Source organism: Anomaloglossus baeobatrachus, chromosome 12 (assembly GCF_048569485.1).
Source record: "Anomaloglossus baeobatrachus isolate aAnoBae1 chromosome 12, aAnoBae1.hap1, whole genome shotgun sequence".
In the NCBI taxonomy this organism is placed as follows: domain Eukaryota; kingdom Metazoa; phylum Chordata; class Amphibia; order Anura; family Aromobatidae; genus Anomaloglossus; species Anomaloglossus baeobatrachus.
This window is the reverse complement of record NC_134364.1, coordinates 147,030,421-147,050,485: the sequence shown is the minus strand read 5'-3', so window position 1 is coordinate 147,050,485 and position 20,065 is coordinate 147,030,421. Positions and strand designations below refer to the sequence as shown.

General features: G+C 44.9%; 1 protein-coding gene across 3 annotated transcripts in view; it reads left to right on the top strand.

The window, feature by feature from the left end:
• Positions 1–20,065, top strand: part of ASPDH (aspartate dehydrogenase domain containing) — a 558,112-nt gene that overhangs the window by 336,967 nt on the left and 201,080 nt on the right. For all 3 annotated transcript variants that reach the window (XM_075330142.1, XM_075330144.1, XM_075330141.1), the window contains one exon: positions 9,321–9,465. In XM_075330142.1, coding sequence (XP_075186257.1) covers positions 9,321–9,465 — 145 coding nt within the window. The remainder of the gene's footprint in view (positions 1–9,320; positions 9,466–20,065) is intronic.

Sequence of the window (20,065 nt, the reverse complement as noted above, 5' to 3'; positions counted from 1 at the left end):
CATGCCGCAACCGGAAAAAACCGGACCGGCCGCATGTAAAAACTGATGCAAAGGATGCGGTGTTTTCACCGCATCCGTTGCATAGTTTTCACAGCCGGATTGAGCCGCAGGGCTCAAACCGGATGTGTGAAAGTAGCCTTAGGGACTTTTACTGTTTTACCTGGGTTGTGTTGTGCGCAGATAATGCAGGATTGTACATGTTTGGAGGCTACGTAACTGAAGCCAGGAGCGATCCAGAAGGCATTCACCTGGTTACACATGTGACTTTTTGAGGCGTGAGTGGGGCCATGTGTTGCTTGTGCCATCATAGGGAACAGGGACCTTGGTAAACACAACCTATCCTTACTTTCCCATACTCCATTCGAGTTCAGCCCAGCTCCCATTTTCTCCCAGTGTTCCTTCTCTGTTTGGGCAGCCTGATGCTGGAGGGATTTCAGGACATCCAGACTCACTGTGGCTGGGACTTGCTGGCTCCCTGCCACTATCCTCTGATCCCTAGGCCTCTTTGCCGCTGCTTTCGCAGCTGCATCCGCCCTTCTATTGCCCGCTACCTCCAGTGAGTCACCTTTTGTGTGTGCTTTCACCTTAATGATGCCAACCTGGACTGGTAACATTAGTGCCTCCATTAACCGTTTTACCAATTCTGCATTTTTAATAGGCTTACCAGCTGAGGTAAGAAAAGCTCTACTTCTCCAGATAGGGCCAAAATCATGACAGATCCCAAATCCATACTTTGAGTCTGAATAAACATTAATTTTCCTACCTGACCCCGCTCTACACGCCTCAATGAGCGCTGTTAGCTCCGCCTCCTGCGCGGACATGTGCGGCGGGAGTGGTTCAGCTCGGATTACCTCATGTGAGGATACTACTGCATATCCAGTGTAGAATCTCCCATCCAGGTGATATCTGGGCGGCACGGTGGCTCAGTGGCTAGCACTGCAGTCTTGCAGCGCTGGGGTCCTGGGTTCAAATCCCACCAAGGACACCATCTGCAAGGAGTTTGTATGTTCTCCCCGTGTTTGCGTGGGTTTCCTCCGGGTACTCCGGTTTCCTCCCACATTCCAAAGACATACAGATAGGGACTCTAGATTGTGAGCCCCAATGGGGACAGTGTTGCCAATGTATGTAAAGTGCTATGGAATTAATAGCGCTATATAAATGAATAAAATTATTATTAATTATTATTATTATCTACAAAAAACTCAAAATCTGCATTAGTAATAGACATATCATAGACAATAGACTAATCATGCATTAGACAATAGACTAATCATAGACATGTGGAAAACCTGCTGTCTCCTGACTCATCAGCTCTATGCAGTCATGTTCATGCGTCATGTCAAAGTATTCATCCTCACTTGCTACCATTGTCACCAATTCCCCCTTTTCTGAATCTACTGGCAAAAGAGTGGCTGGATTCAGAACATTACACCTCTTGAGGGTGACATACTCAGGAATCAGAAGGGCACATTCAAGTCTGAGCTGTCTGGCCATAGACAGGTGTTTCGGTTGGACTTGCACAAGTATAGCATGGATGTCATGCGGGGAGTAAATTGTTAAGGGAAATGTCAATGTGATCTCGCAAGCTTTCCCTAGCAGTACTGCAGCAGCCGCTACAGCACGGACACATGTGGGTGACCCTCTGACAACTGGGTCCAATCGCGCTGAGTAGTAAGCTATTGGTCTTTGTTTGTCACCATGTTGCTGTGTGAGGACGGCTGTCGCATGCCCTCCCTGTTCTGTGCAAAACAAGAAAAATGGTTGATCGTAATTTGGAATACCCAGGGCCGGGGCAGATACAATGAGTAGTTTAAGGGAATGAAAGGAATCAATAGCTTCCTGAGTGAGGTCAAAGGGGTCAGATGACAGACAATCATAGAGGGGTTGCATCATTTGCGAGGCAGACCTTATCCAAGGCCTGCAGTATGACACTAAGCCCAAAAAGGTGCGCAGTTGCCGGTGGGACCTGGGTAAGGAGAGATTTTGGACTGCTTGTTTTCTCTCCTCAGTCAGGTGTCTCGTACCTTCAGAGATACAGTGACCCAAAAAGGTTACCTTTTGCTTACAGTACTGTAATTTCTCACGTGAAACTTTGCAACCATTCTCTGCCAGAAAACACAGCAAAGAAATTGTGGCTTCCTTGCAGGACGTCTGGTCTGGACAGCAGAGCAAAAGGTCATCCACATACTGCAATAGCGTAACCTGTGGATGAGGCGGTTGCCACTGTTCCAGAATTCCTGCCATAGCTGTGGAATAAATGGTAGGTGAATTCATTCCTCCTTGCGGGAGGACTGTCCACATGTACTGTTTCCCCTCATGTGTGAAGGCAAAAAGATACTGACAGTCAGGGTGTAGAGGCACAGAGAAAAAGGCATTTGCCAAATCAATTACTGTAAAACATTTGGAGGTCCCTGGGATTTGTGACAGTAAGGTATGTGGGTTTGGAACAATTGGTGTTACACTCTCAGTGACAGCATTGACAGCTCTCAAATCATGCACCATTCTGTACGTGTCAGGGGAACCTTTGGGCCCTTTTTTCTTGATTGGATACAAGGGAGTGTTACAGGGGGAGGACCTTTGTACTAGAGCCCCTGCTTCCACGTATTCTCTTATATCTCTGGTCAGGGCCATTGATTTGGCTGGGCTTAAGGGATACTGTTTTAAACAAGGAGGAGTGGAGCCTTCTTTTAATTTTATCATGACTGGGGGAATAGGAAGCCGACCAACATCAGTTTTTCCCTTTGCCCATACAATGTCTGGAACTTGTTGCATTGCTATGTCTTCACTAGTTCTGGTATCGGACACTCTCGCAGGTTTGGACATGTACACCATTGCTGCAATCTTGCACAAGTGTTTGTCAGAGAGGGGACTTGTGACTGTAATACCTTCTGGGGTGTATTGTATGGTAGCCTGGATAGCACTTAACACATCAGCCCCCAGCAAATTCATAGGAGTGTTTTCACTAACAATAAGCTTTGTGAGAATTTCCTGGCTATCTTGTAATCTCAGCTTCATCTGTTTTGTCAAGGGAGTTTCAGACACCAATCCCTCCACCCCGACACACTCCACAGTCTCGTCAGTAATCATATCTGGCTTTATCAGGTCTTTATGTACCACAGTGCCGGCTGCCCCAGTGTCAATTAAAAATTCTGCCTCTTTCCCCCCTGGCATGGTTATGGTCGTAAGTAAGGTGGGACCAGGTCCTGAGGGAACGAAAACAGGGTACACATTTGTCACTGGGTTGCCAGTTTCCTAGGTCAGAGGCAAGGGAGGAGGGAAATCAGTCTGCTCACTCTCCTTTTTGGAGTTTTTGCACTGTCTGGCATAATGTCCATTCTGTCCACAATTCCAGCACTGTACGGTCGCTCGGTCACTTGGTGCCCCCCCCCTCTGCTTCCACTGTCTTCCTTGTGCTCTAGCATACATAACTGGTCGCTTGCATTTTGTCAGTTCAACCCCCTTAGCTACTTGCAGAAGGTCTGTTGGGTCCATGTTTCTCCACTCAGGTCTGGCCGTCTGTACTGCTTCTCGTAAAAACTTATTCATACCGTCAATGAATGCATTCACCAATATTTTGATATCAAGGTCGTTTCTTGCACTGTACCCCATGTCTGTCCACTTCAGCTGTAACCTCCCAAAGTACGTCTCTATACTCTCCCCTTTTTGCTGTGTCACGTCAGTCATCAGTACAGACTGCTCTGTCTGTTTCTTTGTAGCCCATCCTTTCAATGCCTCACAGTACGTCATTCCAGACCTCTCAGACTGAATATCCATGATCCATGATTGCTCCTTTATCATATCAGTATGCGTCTTAATTATGTGTCCCAGCACGTCACCTGCCTTTGCAGTCACCAAACTCTCGAGGTCTGACCAAGTGCATTTATAAGTCACCTGTATTGTCTGTATTTGCCTGTAAAATGGGAAAGGTTGGTTTTCAGGGTCAGGTAACTGTTTCAACATAGCTAGCTGGTCAGAGGGGCTCCAGGGGTAATATTCCTGTGTCTGTCTGATTCTTGTGACCTTCCTCGGTCGGGATGCATCTGATTTTTTTGTACTGGTCCCAGGGAGTTCTTTTCTTTCCTCACCGTCAGCTTCCTCCGTAAAACTCAATTCCTTCACTACCTCTGTCTCAGTGTCAGCGTCCTCTGTCATCACATGTGACCTGGTTCGAACAGGATTTAGTGCAATCTGCCTAGGGCGAGTAACATTACACGTAGCACAAGTACCTCTCCAGTCTGGGTTTTTCTGACTACAATGTTTACAAGTCCATTCATCTGGTCTGGGTTTCTGCTTATGTGAAGGGGGGGCGGTAGCAGTCACAATTCCTGCTTTTGGTGCATTAAAACATTCATAATACACCTTATCTCCCGCTGTGGTCTCTTTATATCCACAATGCTGCACCTCTTCAGCCACACGACACCATTTATTTACTTGTTGCTCTACTCTCTTATCTTTTATCCAACCTCTCTTTTCTTCCCTGAATCTGTGCCATTTCTCAACATCCAAACATCCGTACTCTGGCATGTCTGCCTTTTTGAGTATCGGTCTGACATTTTTCACTGCTTCTTTGCCTTCTCTTTCTTGCACTATCTGTTTGGCTGTTTTGGATCCTGCTGGAGCCCCACGCTGCACACTGAACAAGTTGCCCATGGCTTCAACTTATTCCCACACAGCCCACCTTTCTGCAAATGCCCTCTCAGTGTCCCTGAACCTTGTTAACAGGCCACACGTCTCCTGGCAAGTCAGAATGGGCTCTCAAGTGGTAGCAAGAAGGCTCAATCAGCATTCACTCTCACCTGCTACACTTGTAGGGCGTATTGGGAAGGGTTAAAAACACCTCTCACCCAATAGACCAGATGACTAAAGCAGGAAGGACCAGGTGTGATAGTCCTCTCACCTGCTAGACCACCTCCATGTAAGTGGGAAGGCCACACGGCTCTCTAACCCACTTCTTCAAATCTGATGTGCAGTTGGGTACTTCATGCTGGTCCTTTACAGAGTATTCCAGCAACGAACGTAAACTAGAGTTAAACCAATACAATTAACAGAGCTGACTTCTCACAAAGGGCAGAAAATCGCGCAGCTGTTCACTTGACCCCTCCCAAAAGAATGTCAGTCGCGCACAGTTTGTTTAGCAAGAGTGTTATCTCCTTCAGATTCAGCTTCCAAAACACAATCCTAATACCCACTGGTATAATACACAATCCCTGCAGAAAATTGAGACTACTTATATACCTTCACAGCACTTGATTCTAGAAACATATGTAACAATACACCTTCCAAGGATCAGTTAACCTCACATGCAAATAAAATTATCTAAACCGCTCTTGACACTGATGGGAAAAAATACATATGTCAGGTATCCACTCAAATACTCTATATGGCTATGCCCTGTGACATGTCACAACCGGAACATCTTTTCACAGTCCACAGTATAGCCTATAACCATTAGACTTATACATACATATTATTTCACCAAGTCTCTTATCTCAATTACTTGTCACTTTGTTATTCAGAGGCTTCTCATCAATATACAACAACCTATTGCCTGCCTACTTTATCTAGGCATTAATATGAAACCACTTATGAACACAAATCCCTAGACCAGTGTATTGCCCATCAAAGATGCAAAGATGGTCAAAGCAAAACACAAAACACAGCAACACAGCAAATGCAATTATACAGAGACTGTCCCAAATTCCGTACTATGCAATCTATGCAATCAGTTAATGGACGGACAACAGATTATCTTATTACTCTATATTTCAACTCTCATTCAGACATGCATGAAAAAAACAATACTCACTGGTGATGCCAGAGTTCTTGAACCGTGTGTACAGCCTTACCCAGAATATTTGGGAAATCAGAGAGAGTGAAATGAAGTGTAAGAATAAAGCTTCTCACCTTGCTGCAGCTGAAATTTCACTGTCTCAAGAGTCCCCAAAACTTCTTCCGAATAGGCTGGTTGGCCACGGCTCCACGTTGGGCACCAAAACTGTTGTAGCTGTTCTGTTTTGTCACAAGTCAGCTTATGGGATCACCAGTGAGGTCCTCTGAATTAGGCCTCTTCAGACCTAATCAAGATCGAGCGCTCGGAGAGAAAAGACCAGCATCCATGTGAGCATGATCAATTTCTTCTGTTTATTTAAGGAAAGTACAGTTTATTTATACCATTTACAGATCAATGTGATATTGCAAAAGAAAGAGAAAAAAAACTTCTAGCTGAACTTTACCAGTTGCTCATATGACCTTTAAGTTTTAGCAAAACAAAAATGTAGAGTCATGCATATGAGATAAGAAGAAGATTAGAAGAACATTTAGAGACCATAATAATCCTTGAGCCGGTCTCTTATTCCGTAGGCTCCATGACTATGAACTACCATCAGATATACTTACTAATAACAATAAATCTTTAATGAAGAAATAGAGAAACTATTAACCCTTCTATATCAATGTAAATAGATAAAATTGGAACATAATGTGACCTCTGAGGAAGCCATTTACTTTGCTTGTTTTTAAAGATGAGAAACATACGTTAGGTCTCAAGCTTTCCCTGGCATCTGGGTAACCTGTTGATCTTCCACTATCAATCAGCAGTGTGAGTATTGGGGTTATCATGGTCTGACTTTGGTCGGGTTTTCATCTTAACACAGCAGGTGTAAATTGTTTGCCTGGACCATGCCATCATGGGGGGCTATGTAATATGTGTATACTACTCTAGGTATTTACGGGCATTTAACCTATTACTGATTTTGTGGGCCCCCTCATTGTTGGTTTAAAGGCATTTTTTGCACAGTTTTTTTGACCACTGTTCAGACCGCCACATTTACTTGCCATTTGGGTCTTAGTAATCATCAGATGGTCCGTTTTAACTGGCATATGTACCGCCCCGAGGCTCGGGTCCGTGCTCGCGTTCTACGGGTGGTGGCTCGAGCCTCTCATGGACCTGGGGATCACGTCGCTCTGTAAGGGGGGGTGGTTGGTTGGCGCTACGCGCGGTGGATGCGGGTGTTTGGGTTTTGGAATTATTGTTCGTGATGCCACCCACGGGTTGTGGTGATTGTGGACACCACCGCTGCGCTGAAGGTACGGGGACTCCCGGGAGTGGTGTAGTGGCACAGCTAGGTGTTGACCCCTCCGTGGGTAGGGGATGTTGGTCCCGGGGCCCGCTTGGCGAGGGCCGGGGTGCAGGGGCAGTATTACAGTGCAGCGCGGTGCGGTGTCTAATGGCACTGGTGTACTCACTCTGATACAAGACACTGGAGTCGCTGGTAAACCAAACGGAGTGATGAACGGGGCCCGCAGCTGGCTGCAGCTTTTCCAGTCGGGTTGGCAATGTCCGCCTTTCTCCTGCACCTGTGTGTGTATCTTGACTACTGTGCCTGGGCACCGGTAGTCCGCTCCCCGGCGTATAAGTGTCGTAGGAGCCCGTTTGCCCGCAGACGTTGGCCTTTTGGATCTCTGGCCTTTGGCGGTGGCACTTATCCGGACGGGTTGGGCTGTTGCCTTCAATCGGGACTTAGGTGGGAATGAAGGTCCAGACCGCAATCAGTTGATTTGACTATGGTGGTGGCTTATAGCCTAGTTCGGGGTCTGAGTACCCTGCCTGGTGCTCCGGTATCCAGTTGGCTCCCCGGTTTGGTTCCGGCGGGCCACTACCCTGTCCCGGTCCCTTACAGTTCCACCGGTCATATTCCCGGTCTCCTACAGGCGGCCACTACCGTCTGCCTGCCTGAATGATCAGGGGTCCTCGGCTCTAATCCAGGCCCCTCACAGAACTGTACTCCTCACTCCTCTCTCCAAACTCCTTATCCATCTGTTTGTGTATCCTGCCTCAGGACAGCAGACTCCTCGGGGGCGTGTATTTCCACCTGACTCCGCCCACCTAGTGTGCCTGTCTGACTCTGAAGGAGGCAATCAGGTCTTTGGTTGACTGATGGTACCTTACTGGGGTGGGGGTGTATGTGGTGTGTGTAGTGACCTGTGACCCCTGGGGTGTCGAGGGCGTCACACATACATTTTCATGCATGATGTTGTAGAATTGGATCACTGATTATTGGTGTAGACACAGACCCCTGAATGTCTCTTTGTGCTACATGGATCACATGTTCCAATTTTATCTATTTACATTACTAAAACAGTTTTTCTAATTTTTTATAAAATTGGTTCTGTATCTTTAATTGTGCTTTTTCCGACTCCTTCTCCTCCCATAATGATATGCATAATTGGAGTTTTTGCCCTTTCTTTTTGTATTTGTTGTATTTTGTTTGCATGGCGGTAAATAACTAGTCCTGCACTGTTGAAATTTTGTTTTGCCTCTTCATTCTCATAATTGGTGCTGGTCCCAGAGATTGGACCCCAAGGTCTAACAAATTGATGCCATAAGCATGTAATATGTCAATATTATACAAGATGGGAATAACACTTCAATCCTTGGCAGTCAAGATGTTCTTACCTAAAGGTGAGGATAGGGAAGGAAAGTTCACAAGAGTATAAGAAAGTACAATGTAGATGAGGGGATCATGAATTTTGTAGGCCAAGGTCAATTGTGATAATAAAATGAAGCATTATCCCTACAAATCCTATAAAAATGCCTTTCATGCATTTGGCAATCAAAGACTGAAACCTGACACTCATTAACTCAACCATATCTCTTCTGCACATCTCACCTTTGGTTCTTCCAAGCATCCCCAGAGTCTCAATGCTCACCTATTATACCAAGCACCTTTCAAAATTACTTTCCACAAGGACATAAATACTGTAATCCTTTTAAGAGGATGTCACCTACATTTTTACCCCCATAGCCAGAAAAAAATCATCTTTGTAAACCAAAGATTTGTTACTTTCCATTCTGAACCCCTGAAGCTCCAGCACCACCACTTGAGTGGTTTATCATCAGATCTTCAAGTCCATCATTTCTTTGAATGACCCTGAAGCTAGTCAGTAGTCTCAGTGACATCACTTCCAGTCCAATTGGCAGAAGTGATGAGAACTTTTCTTCCAGTCACTGCAAGTAATCCACAAGTACATTGACAGTAATGCTGAGACGGGAAGGGATGTGTCCCCTAATACGGGGCAATTTGAATCTGCCTCACGGGTTTTTTTTTTAAAAAAGGTCAGGCTATAGGTTGAACTGCATGGACTTCTATTTCCCTTCTACCTTAAACTATGAAACTATGGCTGACTCATCTGGACCATTTACAAGGTTTCCTTAAACACCATGACAAAAATGGTCCCTGATGACAAGAAAAATAACCCCAACCAGGGGCATTTCACATTGCTACTGAGTACAATAACACCGGCATGTTTTATGGCTGTAGGCAATTACCTGGTGAAACAAATACAGCAAGAAGGGGAAAAGTGCAACATGGAAATAGCGTTTGTCTGGAACAGGACAATGCAAAAAATGAAAGAGAGCGTTGAGCCCCATCTACAGCTCCATAACCTGGATCAATTTGAGGAACGGTAAGATTTCAGTCTCTTCTAAATATGAAACTGTATCTCTCATCCCACACAAATATCCTACACAGCCTTATATCTCTGATCCCTGACATATCCTACACAAATCCGATATAAACGCCATATCAGTAATCTCACACAAATCCTACACAAACCTTATATCTCTCATCCCAGACATATCCTACATAAACCTTATATCCCTCATCTCACACAAATATCTTACATAAACCGCCATAACCCTCATCCCAAACATATCCTACAAAAATCCCATTCAGTCATGTCACACTAATTGAACAAAAACATTATATCCATCATCTCACACACATCCTACACAAACCATATATAATAAACAATAATACTGTATATCCCTCATTTCACACATTTTATGCAAAACGTATATACCTCACATCACACATAGCCTACTCAAACCTTTATCGGTCATGTCACACATTTTATATTAACCTTATATCCAACATATCACACATATCTATGCTAACCCTAAATGCATCATCTGGCATATGTCCTACATAAATCCTATATGTGTCCTCTCGCACATGCAAAGTCCACCTTATACCAGTCATCTCACAGTAACCCTATATCTTTTAACACTTTTCCTACACTAACCCTCACCTCACACAAAGCCTATATCCTGCATCGAACACATCCTACACTAACCCTATATCTACAGTCATATGAAAAAGTTTGGGCACCCCTATTAATGTTAACCTTTTTTCTTTATAACAATTTGGGTTTTTGCAACAGCTATTTCAGTTTCATATATCTAATAACTGATGGACTGAGTAATATTTCTGGATTGAAATGAGGTTATTGTACTAACAGAAAACGTGCAATCTGCATTTTAACAAAATTTGACCGGTGCAAAGTATGGGCACCTTAACATAAAAGTGACATTAATATTTTGTAGATCCTCCTTTTGCAAAAATCACAGCCTCTAGTCGCTTCCTGTAGCTTTTAATGAGTTCCTGGATCCTGGATGAAGGTATATTTGACCATTCCTATTTACAAAACAATTCCAGTTCAGTTAAATTTGATGGTCGCCAAGCATGGACAGCATGCTTCAAATCATCCCACAGATTTTCAATGATATTCAGATCTGGGGATTGGGATAGCCATTTTAGAACATTGTAATTGTTCCTCTGCATGAATGCCTGAGTAGATTTAGAGCGGTGTTTTGGATCATTGTCTTGCTGAAATATCCATCCCCTGCGTAACTTCAACTTTGTCACTGATTCTTGCACATTATTGTCAAGAATCTGCTGATACGGAGTTGAATCCATGCGACCCTCAACTTTAACAAGATTCCCGGTGCCAGCATTGGCCACACAGCCCCAAAGCATGATGGAACCTCAACCAAATTTTACTGTGGGTAGCAAGTGCTTTTCTTGGAATGCCGTGGTTTTTTGCCTCCATGCATAATGCCTTTTTGTATGACCAAACAACTCAATCTTTGTTTCATCAGTCCACAGGACCTTCTTCCAAAATGTAACTGGCTTGTCCAAATGTGCTTTTGCATACCTCAGGCGACTCTGTTTGTGGCGTGCTTGCAGAAATGGCTTCTTTCGCATCACTCTCCCATACAGCTTCTCCTTGTGCAACGTGCACTGTATTGTTGACCGATGCACATTGACACCATCTGCAGCAAGATGAAGCTGCAGGTCTTTGGAGGTGGTCTGTGGATTGTCCTTGACTGTTCTCACCATTCTTCTTCTCTGCCTTTTTGATATTTTTCTTGGCCTGCCACTTCTGGGCTAAACAAGAACTGTACCTGTGTTCTTCCATTTCCTTACTATGTTCCTCACAGTGGAAACTGACAATTTAAATCTCTGAGACAACTTTTTGTATCCTTGCCCTGAGCAACTATGTTGAATAATCTTTGTTTTCCGATCATTTGAGAGTTGTTTTGAGGAGCCCATGATGCCACTCTTCATAGGAGAGTCAAATAGGAGAACAACTTGCAAGTGGCCACCTTAAATACCTTTTCTCATGATTGGATACACCTGCCTATGAAGTTCAAAGCTCAATGAGGTTACAAAACCAATTTAATGCTTTAGTAAGTTAGTAAAAAAGTAAAAAGTAGATAGGAGTAGAGTTGAGCGCGTATCGTGGTTCTCCAGTTCACGGTTCGAGTGATTTTGGGGGCTGTTCTAGATCGAACTAGAACTCAAGTTTTTTGCTAAAGCTCGATAGTTCTAGTTACGTTCGAGAACGGTTCTAGCAGCAAAAAGCCAAGCTAATTACTAGCTGGCTTTTTGCTGTAATAGTGTAAGTCACTCTGTGACTCACACTGTTATAAAAATTTCAGCGTATAGTGTGCATGGACTGCGCATTCAGATCACTGCTGCTGGGATAATGGCGATCACCATTTTTTTTCCCTTGTCTTCCTTCCCTAAGCGCGCACGTGTAGTGGGGCGGGCCAGCATGTCAGCCAATCCTAGACACACACACAGCTAAGTGGACTTTTAGCCAGAAAAGCAACGGCATGTGTGATAGGATGTCCATGTCACATGTCCCTGCATTATAAAAACGGGTATCTGCCCGTCAGGATGCCATTATCTGCCTTTTGCGTTTGGGTGTCAGTCACCGCTGGCGTAGCACCTGTCTCCGATACTGCTGTGTACGCTCTACACACAGCGCTATACAGAATAGGGATAGAAGTTTCTTTTAGCCCTTGTAAGGGCTAATAACAGCAGGCTCAGAGCCATAGGTGACAGTCAGGTCCATGGAAACAGATTTTAACAGCTACAGATAAGAGTGTCTGGGTAGCTAAGGTCAGGGACTTCCTCGCTGCATTTCCCCATTAGGAGGGATATAAAGTGAGGCTTCCTTTCCTCTACACAGACCCACAACCCTGCCACTGTACCCTCCTGCCCTTTGCACACTCAAGCTCATTGTTACTAAGCCATTATACTAGCAAACACTGAGTAAACTTAGTGGCATCCTAAAAGTGGCTGTTCTACTCCATTTGTGCCCCACTGGTGCAAAGCTATTTGCAGCACCACTGCATTGCACACTCAAACTCATTTTTACTAAGCCATTATACTAGCAAACACTGAGGAAACTTAGTGGCATCCTAAAAGTGGCTGTTGGACTTCATTATTGTCCCACTGGTGCAAAGATATTTGCAGCACCTTTGCATTGCACACTCAAACTCATTTTTACTAAGCCATTATACTAGCAAACACTGAGGAAACTTAGTGGCATCCTAAAAGTGTCTGTTGGACTTCATTATTGTACCACTGGTGCAAAGCTATTTGCAGCACCACTGCATTGCACACTCAAACTCATTTTTACTAAGCCATTATACTAGCAAACACTGAGTAAACTTAGTGGCATCCTAAAAGTGGCTGTTGGACTTCATTATTGTCCCACTGGTGCAAAGACATTTGCGGCACCTCTGCATTGCACACTGAAACTCATTTTTACTAAGCCATTATACTAGCAAACACTGAGGAAACTTAGTGGCATCCTAAAAGTGGCTGTTGGACTTCATTATTGTACCACTGGTGCAAAGCTATTTGCGGCACCTCTGCATTGTACACTGAAACTCATTGTTACTAAGCCATTCTAATAGCAAACTGTGCTGCCAGTTTAAGGGCCGTAGTTGCATTGTCAGGGATAGTTATTGTTGTTTATTCTGCTGTCAATAAAGCTAGACCACCGCTGCAATCTACACCACCTCTCAATTTTTACTACCACATTTTAAGTGCACAATCTTGTCGCAATCAAAATGAGTGGCAAAATGACAGATGCTGGTGGAAAGGGGAAGAGGCGTGTTGGAAAAGGAAAAAAAGGGTTTGTCCGTGGGGAAGGTGGCAAAGCTCCATTAACATCTGCTGAAGATAGACCATCTTCCAGCAAAAGTAAGATGTCTACTACTTACCGTGGACAATCTGATGTGCTCCCTTTTTTACGGACACGAACAACTGGAACAAAGGTAGATGATGGCCAAAAAAAGAAAATGCTTGAATGGATCTCAAGTGGTCCAACAAGTGCCCTCTCCGCCACCTCAACTACCGCATCCAAAAAAAACCAGTCCTCTGAGTTGTCATCCCAATCACACTTGCTTTCTCCCAGCTCTGAAGTCTCCATCCGCCCTGCACAGTATGGTGGAACTGAGATGGCTGAGTCTGCAGATCTGTTCAGTCACACTATAGCCTGGGAATCAGAGGTCTGCTCCCAAGCTACAGTGAGTACAGACCAGGAAATGGTCTGCAGTGATGCCCAGAACCTTTGTGACTCTGATTCAGGCCGTGAGGACCAAGTTTCTGAGCATAATGTTGACCCTTATTCACAAACTGTAACTCCTGTTGTTATAGACAATGAGGAACATACTGATGACGATGAGACGCAGAAACCAGATTGGGATGACAACTTAAATATTTGTTCACGTCAGGAAGAGGCTCAGTCTGAGGGTGAAGGGAGTGCAAACACAACGCTTGATGAGGGAGTTGTAGATCCCACCTACTATCAACCCACAGTCAGGCACTCGAGGAGGTCAACAGAGGCAGTGGAGAAGGATGCTACTGACGACGAAGTTACCTTGCGCCTTCCTGTACAGAGGAGTAGTACTGGTAGCACGTCTACAACTGCATCCTCAGCCACCACTCTGCCTCTGAGCACTAGTCGGGGGGGCTCAGCAAGTCGAATGCCCTCTAAGCCTTGCCTAGCCTGGACCTTTTTTGACATAGCAAAAGATCGCCCAAATCATGTGATATGTAAAATTTGTCGTGATTCTGTTAGTAGAGGGCAAAACCTCAGGAGTTTGACAACTTCTTCCATGTATCGTCACATAAATAAATATCATATGTCCCAGTAGGAAGCTCACCGTGCTGCAATGCGGCCTAGCGGAGCGGACCATCCACCGCCTGCCCCTTCCAGTGCATCCGCGCACTCTTCATCTTCTAGGACTGTGGGGACAGCTGTCACACCTGGTTTTCCATGCACAACTTCCACCACTGTAACCGCAACAGGCAGTTTGCTTGTTAGGTCGTCAGTTGGTTTGGAAGGGGAAACCAGTGCGTGTCTACAGCTCTCTCAGACATCGATAGCACCAACGTTGGATGAAGGCAACATCATGTCTACGCCTGCACTTTCCTCACAAACCTGCATTTTTCCAGGGACACCCTACTCAACACCATCTACACACAGCAGCCAGATCTCTGTCCCTCAGATGTGGACAAATAAAAGGCCATTTCCTGTGACCCATGACAAAGCTAAGAGGTTGACTTTATCCCTCTGTAAGCTCTTGGCTACCGAAATGCTGCCTTTCCGCCTGGTGGACACACAGGATTTTAGAGACCTAATGTCTGTTGCTGTGCCCCAGTACCAGATGCCCAGTCGCCACTACTTCTCTAACAAAGGTGTGCCTGTGCTACACCAGCATGTCGCACACAACATCACCGCTTCCTTGAGAAACTCTGTGTGTGAACGGGTGCATTTTACCACCGATACTTGGACCAGTAAGCATGGACAGGGACGTTACATGTCGCTGACTGGGCACTGGGTAACTATGGTGATAGATGGTGAAGGGTCTGCTGCACAAGTCTTGCCGTCCCCACGACTTGTGTGTCAATCCTCTGTCAGTCCAAGTTCCGCCACTGCTTCTGCCTCCTCCACCTCGTATGGGTCCTCCACCTCCGCCCCAAGCCTGCCTGGTCAGGCCACCAGCATTCTAACTGCGCAGAAGGAATCACGCACCCCTCATTACTATGCTGGCAGCAGAGCGCAATGGCATCAGGCGGTCTTTAGCTTGAAATGTCTTGGAAATAAGAGTCACACAGCGGCTGAGTTGTGGGCAGCTCTGGAGACTGAGTTTGGTAAATGGTTGTCTCCACTCAACCTGCAGCCTGGTAAGGCCATGTGCGACAATGCTGCAAACCTGGGTGCGGCCCTTCGCCTGGGCAAGGTGACACACGTGCCTTGTATGGCTCACGTGTTGAACCTTGTTGTCCAGCAATTTTTAACACACTATCCCGGCCTAGATGCCCTTCTGAACAGGGCACGAAAACTGTCTGCTCACTTCCGCCGTTCAACCACCGCAGCTGAGCGACTTGCATCGCTCCAGATGTCTTTCGGCCTGCCGGTTCATCGCCTCAAATGCGATGTGCCGACACGCTGGAATTCGACTCTCCACATGTTACAGCGACTGTGGCAGCACCATCGAGCCCTGGTGCAATACGTCATGACGTATAGCCTGAGCCAACGAGATGCAGAGGTGGGGCAGATCACTCCGATGGAGTGGTTTCAGATCAAGGACCTATGCACCCTTCTGCACAGTTTCGACGAGGCGACGAATATGTTTAGCGCTGACAATGCCATTATCAGCATGACAATTCCAGTCATTTACATGCTGGAGCACACGCTAAACACTATTCGGAGTCAGGGGGTGGGACAACAGGAAGGGGAGGAACTACAGGAGGATTCATATGCACAAGAGACAACAACATCACCAAGGTCCAGACGTTCATCATCACCAACGCGGCAGGCATAGGACCATGGGGGACAGGGATCAACAAGGGCGCATGGTAGCAGACGAAATGTTGAGGAAGGTGCAGGAGAACATGAAGAAATGGAGGACGAACTGTCCATGGACATGGAAGACTCTGCGGATGAGGGAGACCTTGGTCAAATTTCAGTTGAAAGAGGTTGGGGGGAGATGTCAGAGGAAGAAAGAACGGTTAGCACCTCTATGCCAGAAACACAGCGTGGACTTGGTCCACATGGCTGCGCAAGACACATGAGCGCCTTCTTGCTGCACTACCTCCAACATGATCCTCGTATTGTCAAAATTAGAAGTGATGATGACTACTGGCTTGCCACACTATTAAATCCCCGGTACAAGTCCAAATTTTGTGACATAATTCCAGCCATAGAAAGGGACGCACGTATGCAGAAGTATCAGCAAAAGCTGTTACTCGATCTTAGCTCGGCTTTTCCACCAAACAACCGTGGTGCAGGGAGTGAATCTCCCAGTTGTAACTTGACAAACATGGGAAGGTCTCGTCATCTTCAACAGTCTGCCCGTACCAGCAGCACCATATGTGGTGCTGGTAACAGCAATTTTATTGAATCTTTTCATAATTTTTTTAGACCATCCTTTGCAAGGCCACAAGAGACAACAAGTCTGACACATAGTCAACGGCTGGAGAGGATGATACAGGAGTATCTCCAAATGAACATCGATGCCATGACTTTGCAAATGGATACTTGCTCATTTTGGGCTTCGAATCTTGAAAAATGGCCAGAGCTCTCCACTTACGCCTCGGAGATCTTGTCATGTCCAGCTGCCAGCGTTGTCTCTGAACGTGTCTTCGGTGCTGCTGGGTGTGTGCTGACAGAAAAGCGCACGCGTCTGTCCAGTGTCAATGTGGACAGACTGACTTTCATCAAAATGAACAAGTCATGGATCCACAAGGAATTTACAACTCCAGTGTCATCCTGGGGAGAGAAAATGCTTGTGTATTTGGAATGTGGTTGATGCAAATCTACCTGTGAAGTGTACAACTGAAGCACAAGTGCTGCCACTGATAGGGTGGGTGTCTATGTGGCCCAATTTTTGGAAAAAAAGGAGACTCCACTTGGAGTAACCCTTGCTTGCTGTGTTTTTTAAAAATAGCCAAGATTAACGGTTCAGCAAAGATTTTGCTACCTACCCCGGTGTCATCTTGGGAATGGTTAAGTATGGCGTATTTTTTAATATGCTTGATGCAAATCTAGCTGTGAAGTGTACAACTGGGGCACAAGTGCTGCCACTGATGGGGTGGGTGTCTGTGTGGCCCAATTTTTGGAAAAAAGGGAGACTCCGCTTGGAGTAACCCTTGGTTGCTGTGTTTATTAAAAGGAGCCAAGATGAACAATTCATGGTTCAGCAAAGACTTTGCTACCTACCCCGGTGTCATCCTGGGGACGGTTAAGTATGGCGTATTTTTGAATGTGCTTGATGCAAATCTAGCTGTGAAGTGTACAACTGGGGCACAAGTGCTGCCACTGATGGGGTGTGTGTCTGTGTGGCCCAATTTTTGGAAAAAAGGGAGACTCCGCTTGGAGTAACCCTTGCTTGCTGTGTTTTTTAAAAGGAGCAAAGATGAACAATTCATGGTTAAGCAAAGACTTTGCTCCCTACCCCGGTGTCATCCTGGGGACGGTTAAGTATGGCGTATTTTTTAATGTGCTTGATGCTATAGCTGTGAAGTGTACAACTGGGGCACAAGTGCTGCCACTGAAGGGGTGGGTGTCTGTGTGGCCCAATTTTTGGAAAAAAAGGGAGACGCCGCTTGGAGTAACCCTTGCTTGCTGTGTTTTTTAAAAGGAGCCAAGATGAACAATTCATGGTTCAGCAAAGACTTTCATAGTATCATAGTATCATAGTTTTTAAGGTTGAAGGGACACTCTAAAGGCCACTTTACACACAGAGATAAATCTTTGGCAGATCTGTAGTTGCAGTGAAATCATGGACATATTGTTCCATTTGTACACAGCCACAAACCTGGCACTGATTGTCCACAATTTCACTGCAACCACAGATCTGCCGCAGATTTATCTCTCTGTGTAAAGTGGCCTTTAGTCCATCTAGTTCAACCCGTAGCCTAACATGTTGATCCAGAGGAAGGCAAAAAAAACCCAATGTGGCAAACAAGTTCCAATGGGGAAAAAAATTTCCTTCCTGACTCCACATCCGGCAATCAGACTAGTTCCCTGGATCAATACCCTGTCATAAAATCTAATATACATACCTGGTAATATTAAATTTTTCAAGAAAGGCATCCAGGCTCTGCTTAAATGTTAGTAGTGAATCACTCATTACAACATCATGCGGCAGAGAGTTCCATAGTCTCACTGCTCGTACAGTAAAGAATCCTCGTCTGTGATTATGATTAAACCTTCTTTCCTCAAGAGGTAGCAGATGCCCCCGTGTTCCAGTCGCAGGCCTAGGTGTAAAAAGATCTTTGGAAAGGTCTCTGTACTGTCCCCTCATATATTTATACATTGTGATTAGATCCCCCCTAAGCCTTCCTTTTTCCAAACTAAATAACCCCAAGTTTAATAACCTGTCTTGGTATTGCAGCCCCCCCATTCCTCTAATAATCTTGGTCGCTCTTCTCTGCACCCTCTCCAGTTCAGCTATGTCCTTCTTATATATCGGTGACCAGAATTGTACACAGTATTCTAAGTGCGGTCGCACTAGTGACTTGTACAGAGGTAGAACTATATTTTTTTCATGAACATTTATACCTCTTTTAATACATCCCATTATTTTATTAGCCCTGGCAGCAGTTGCCTGACACTGTCCACTAAAGTTAAGTTTACCATCCACCCACACACCCAAGTCTTTTCTGTGTCTGTTTTACCCAGTGTTCTACAATTAAGTACATAATCATAAATGTTATTTCCTCTACCCAAGTGCATTAAAATTCAATTGCCACTTCTCAGCCCAATCCTCCAATTTATATAAATCTCCCTGTAATATAAAATTATCCTCCTCTGTATTGATTACCCTGCAGAGTTTAGTATCATCTGCAAATATTGAAATTCTACTCCGCATGCCCCCAACAAGGTCATTTATAAATATGTTGAAAAGAAGCGGGCCCAATACTGACCCCTGTGGTACCCCACTATGAACTGAGACCCAGTCCGAGTACGTACCATTAATAACCACCCTTTGTTTCCTATCACTGAGCCAGTTTTTAACCCAGTTACACATATTTTCCCCTATCCCCATTATTCTCATTTTATGTACCAACCTTTTGTGTGGCACCGTATCAAAAGCTTTTGAAAAGTCCATATACACAACATCCACTGCATTTCCCTGGTCCAGGCTTGAACTTACCTCTTCATAGAAGCTGATCAAATTAGTTTGACAGGATCGATCCCTCATAAACCCATGTTGATACTCTGTCATTAGGTTATTTTTCTTGAGATACTCCAGTATAGCATCTCTCAAGAAACCCTCAAGGATTTTACCAACCGTAGAGGGTAAACTTACCGGCCTATAATTTCCCGGCTCAGTTTTTGTCCCCTTTTTGAATATTGGCACCACATTTGCTATGCGCCAGTCCTGCGGTACCGACCCTGTTATTAAGGAATCTGTGAAGATTAAAAATAATGGCCTATCTATCACAGAACTCAATTCCTGTAGTACTCTGGGGTGTATGCCATCCGGGCCCGGAGATTTGTCAACCTTAGTGATTTCGAGGCGGCGGCGTACTTCCTGCTGGGTTAAGCAGGTAATATTCAAGGGTGAATTTATGGTATCACTGGTCATGTCATCTGCCATGGCATTTTCTTGTATAAAAACCGTAGAAAAAAAGTCATTCAACAGGTTGGCTTTACCCTCATCCCCTTCCACCATTTCACCAAGACTATTTTTAAGGGGGCCAACACTATCGCTTTTCAGTTTTTTACTGTTTATTTAGTTAAAGAATATTTTAGGATTATTTTTACTTTCTCTCGCAATGAGTCTCTCTGTCTCAAACTTAGCTAACTTAATTTGCTTTTTACATATTTTATTTAATTTTCTATAATTATATAATGCCTCATCACTACCTACCCTCTTTAATTCTTTTAAGGCTTTCTGTTTTTCTATTAT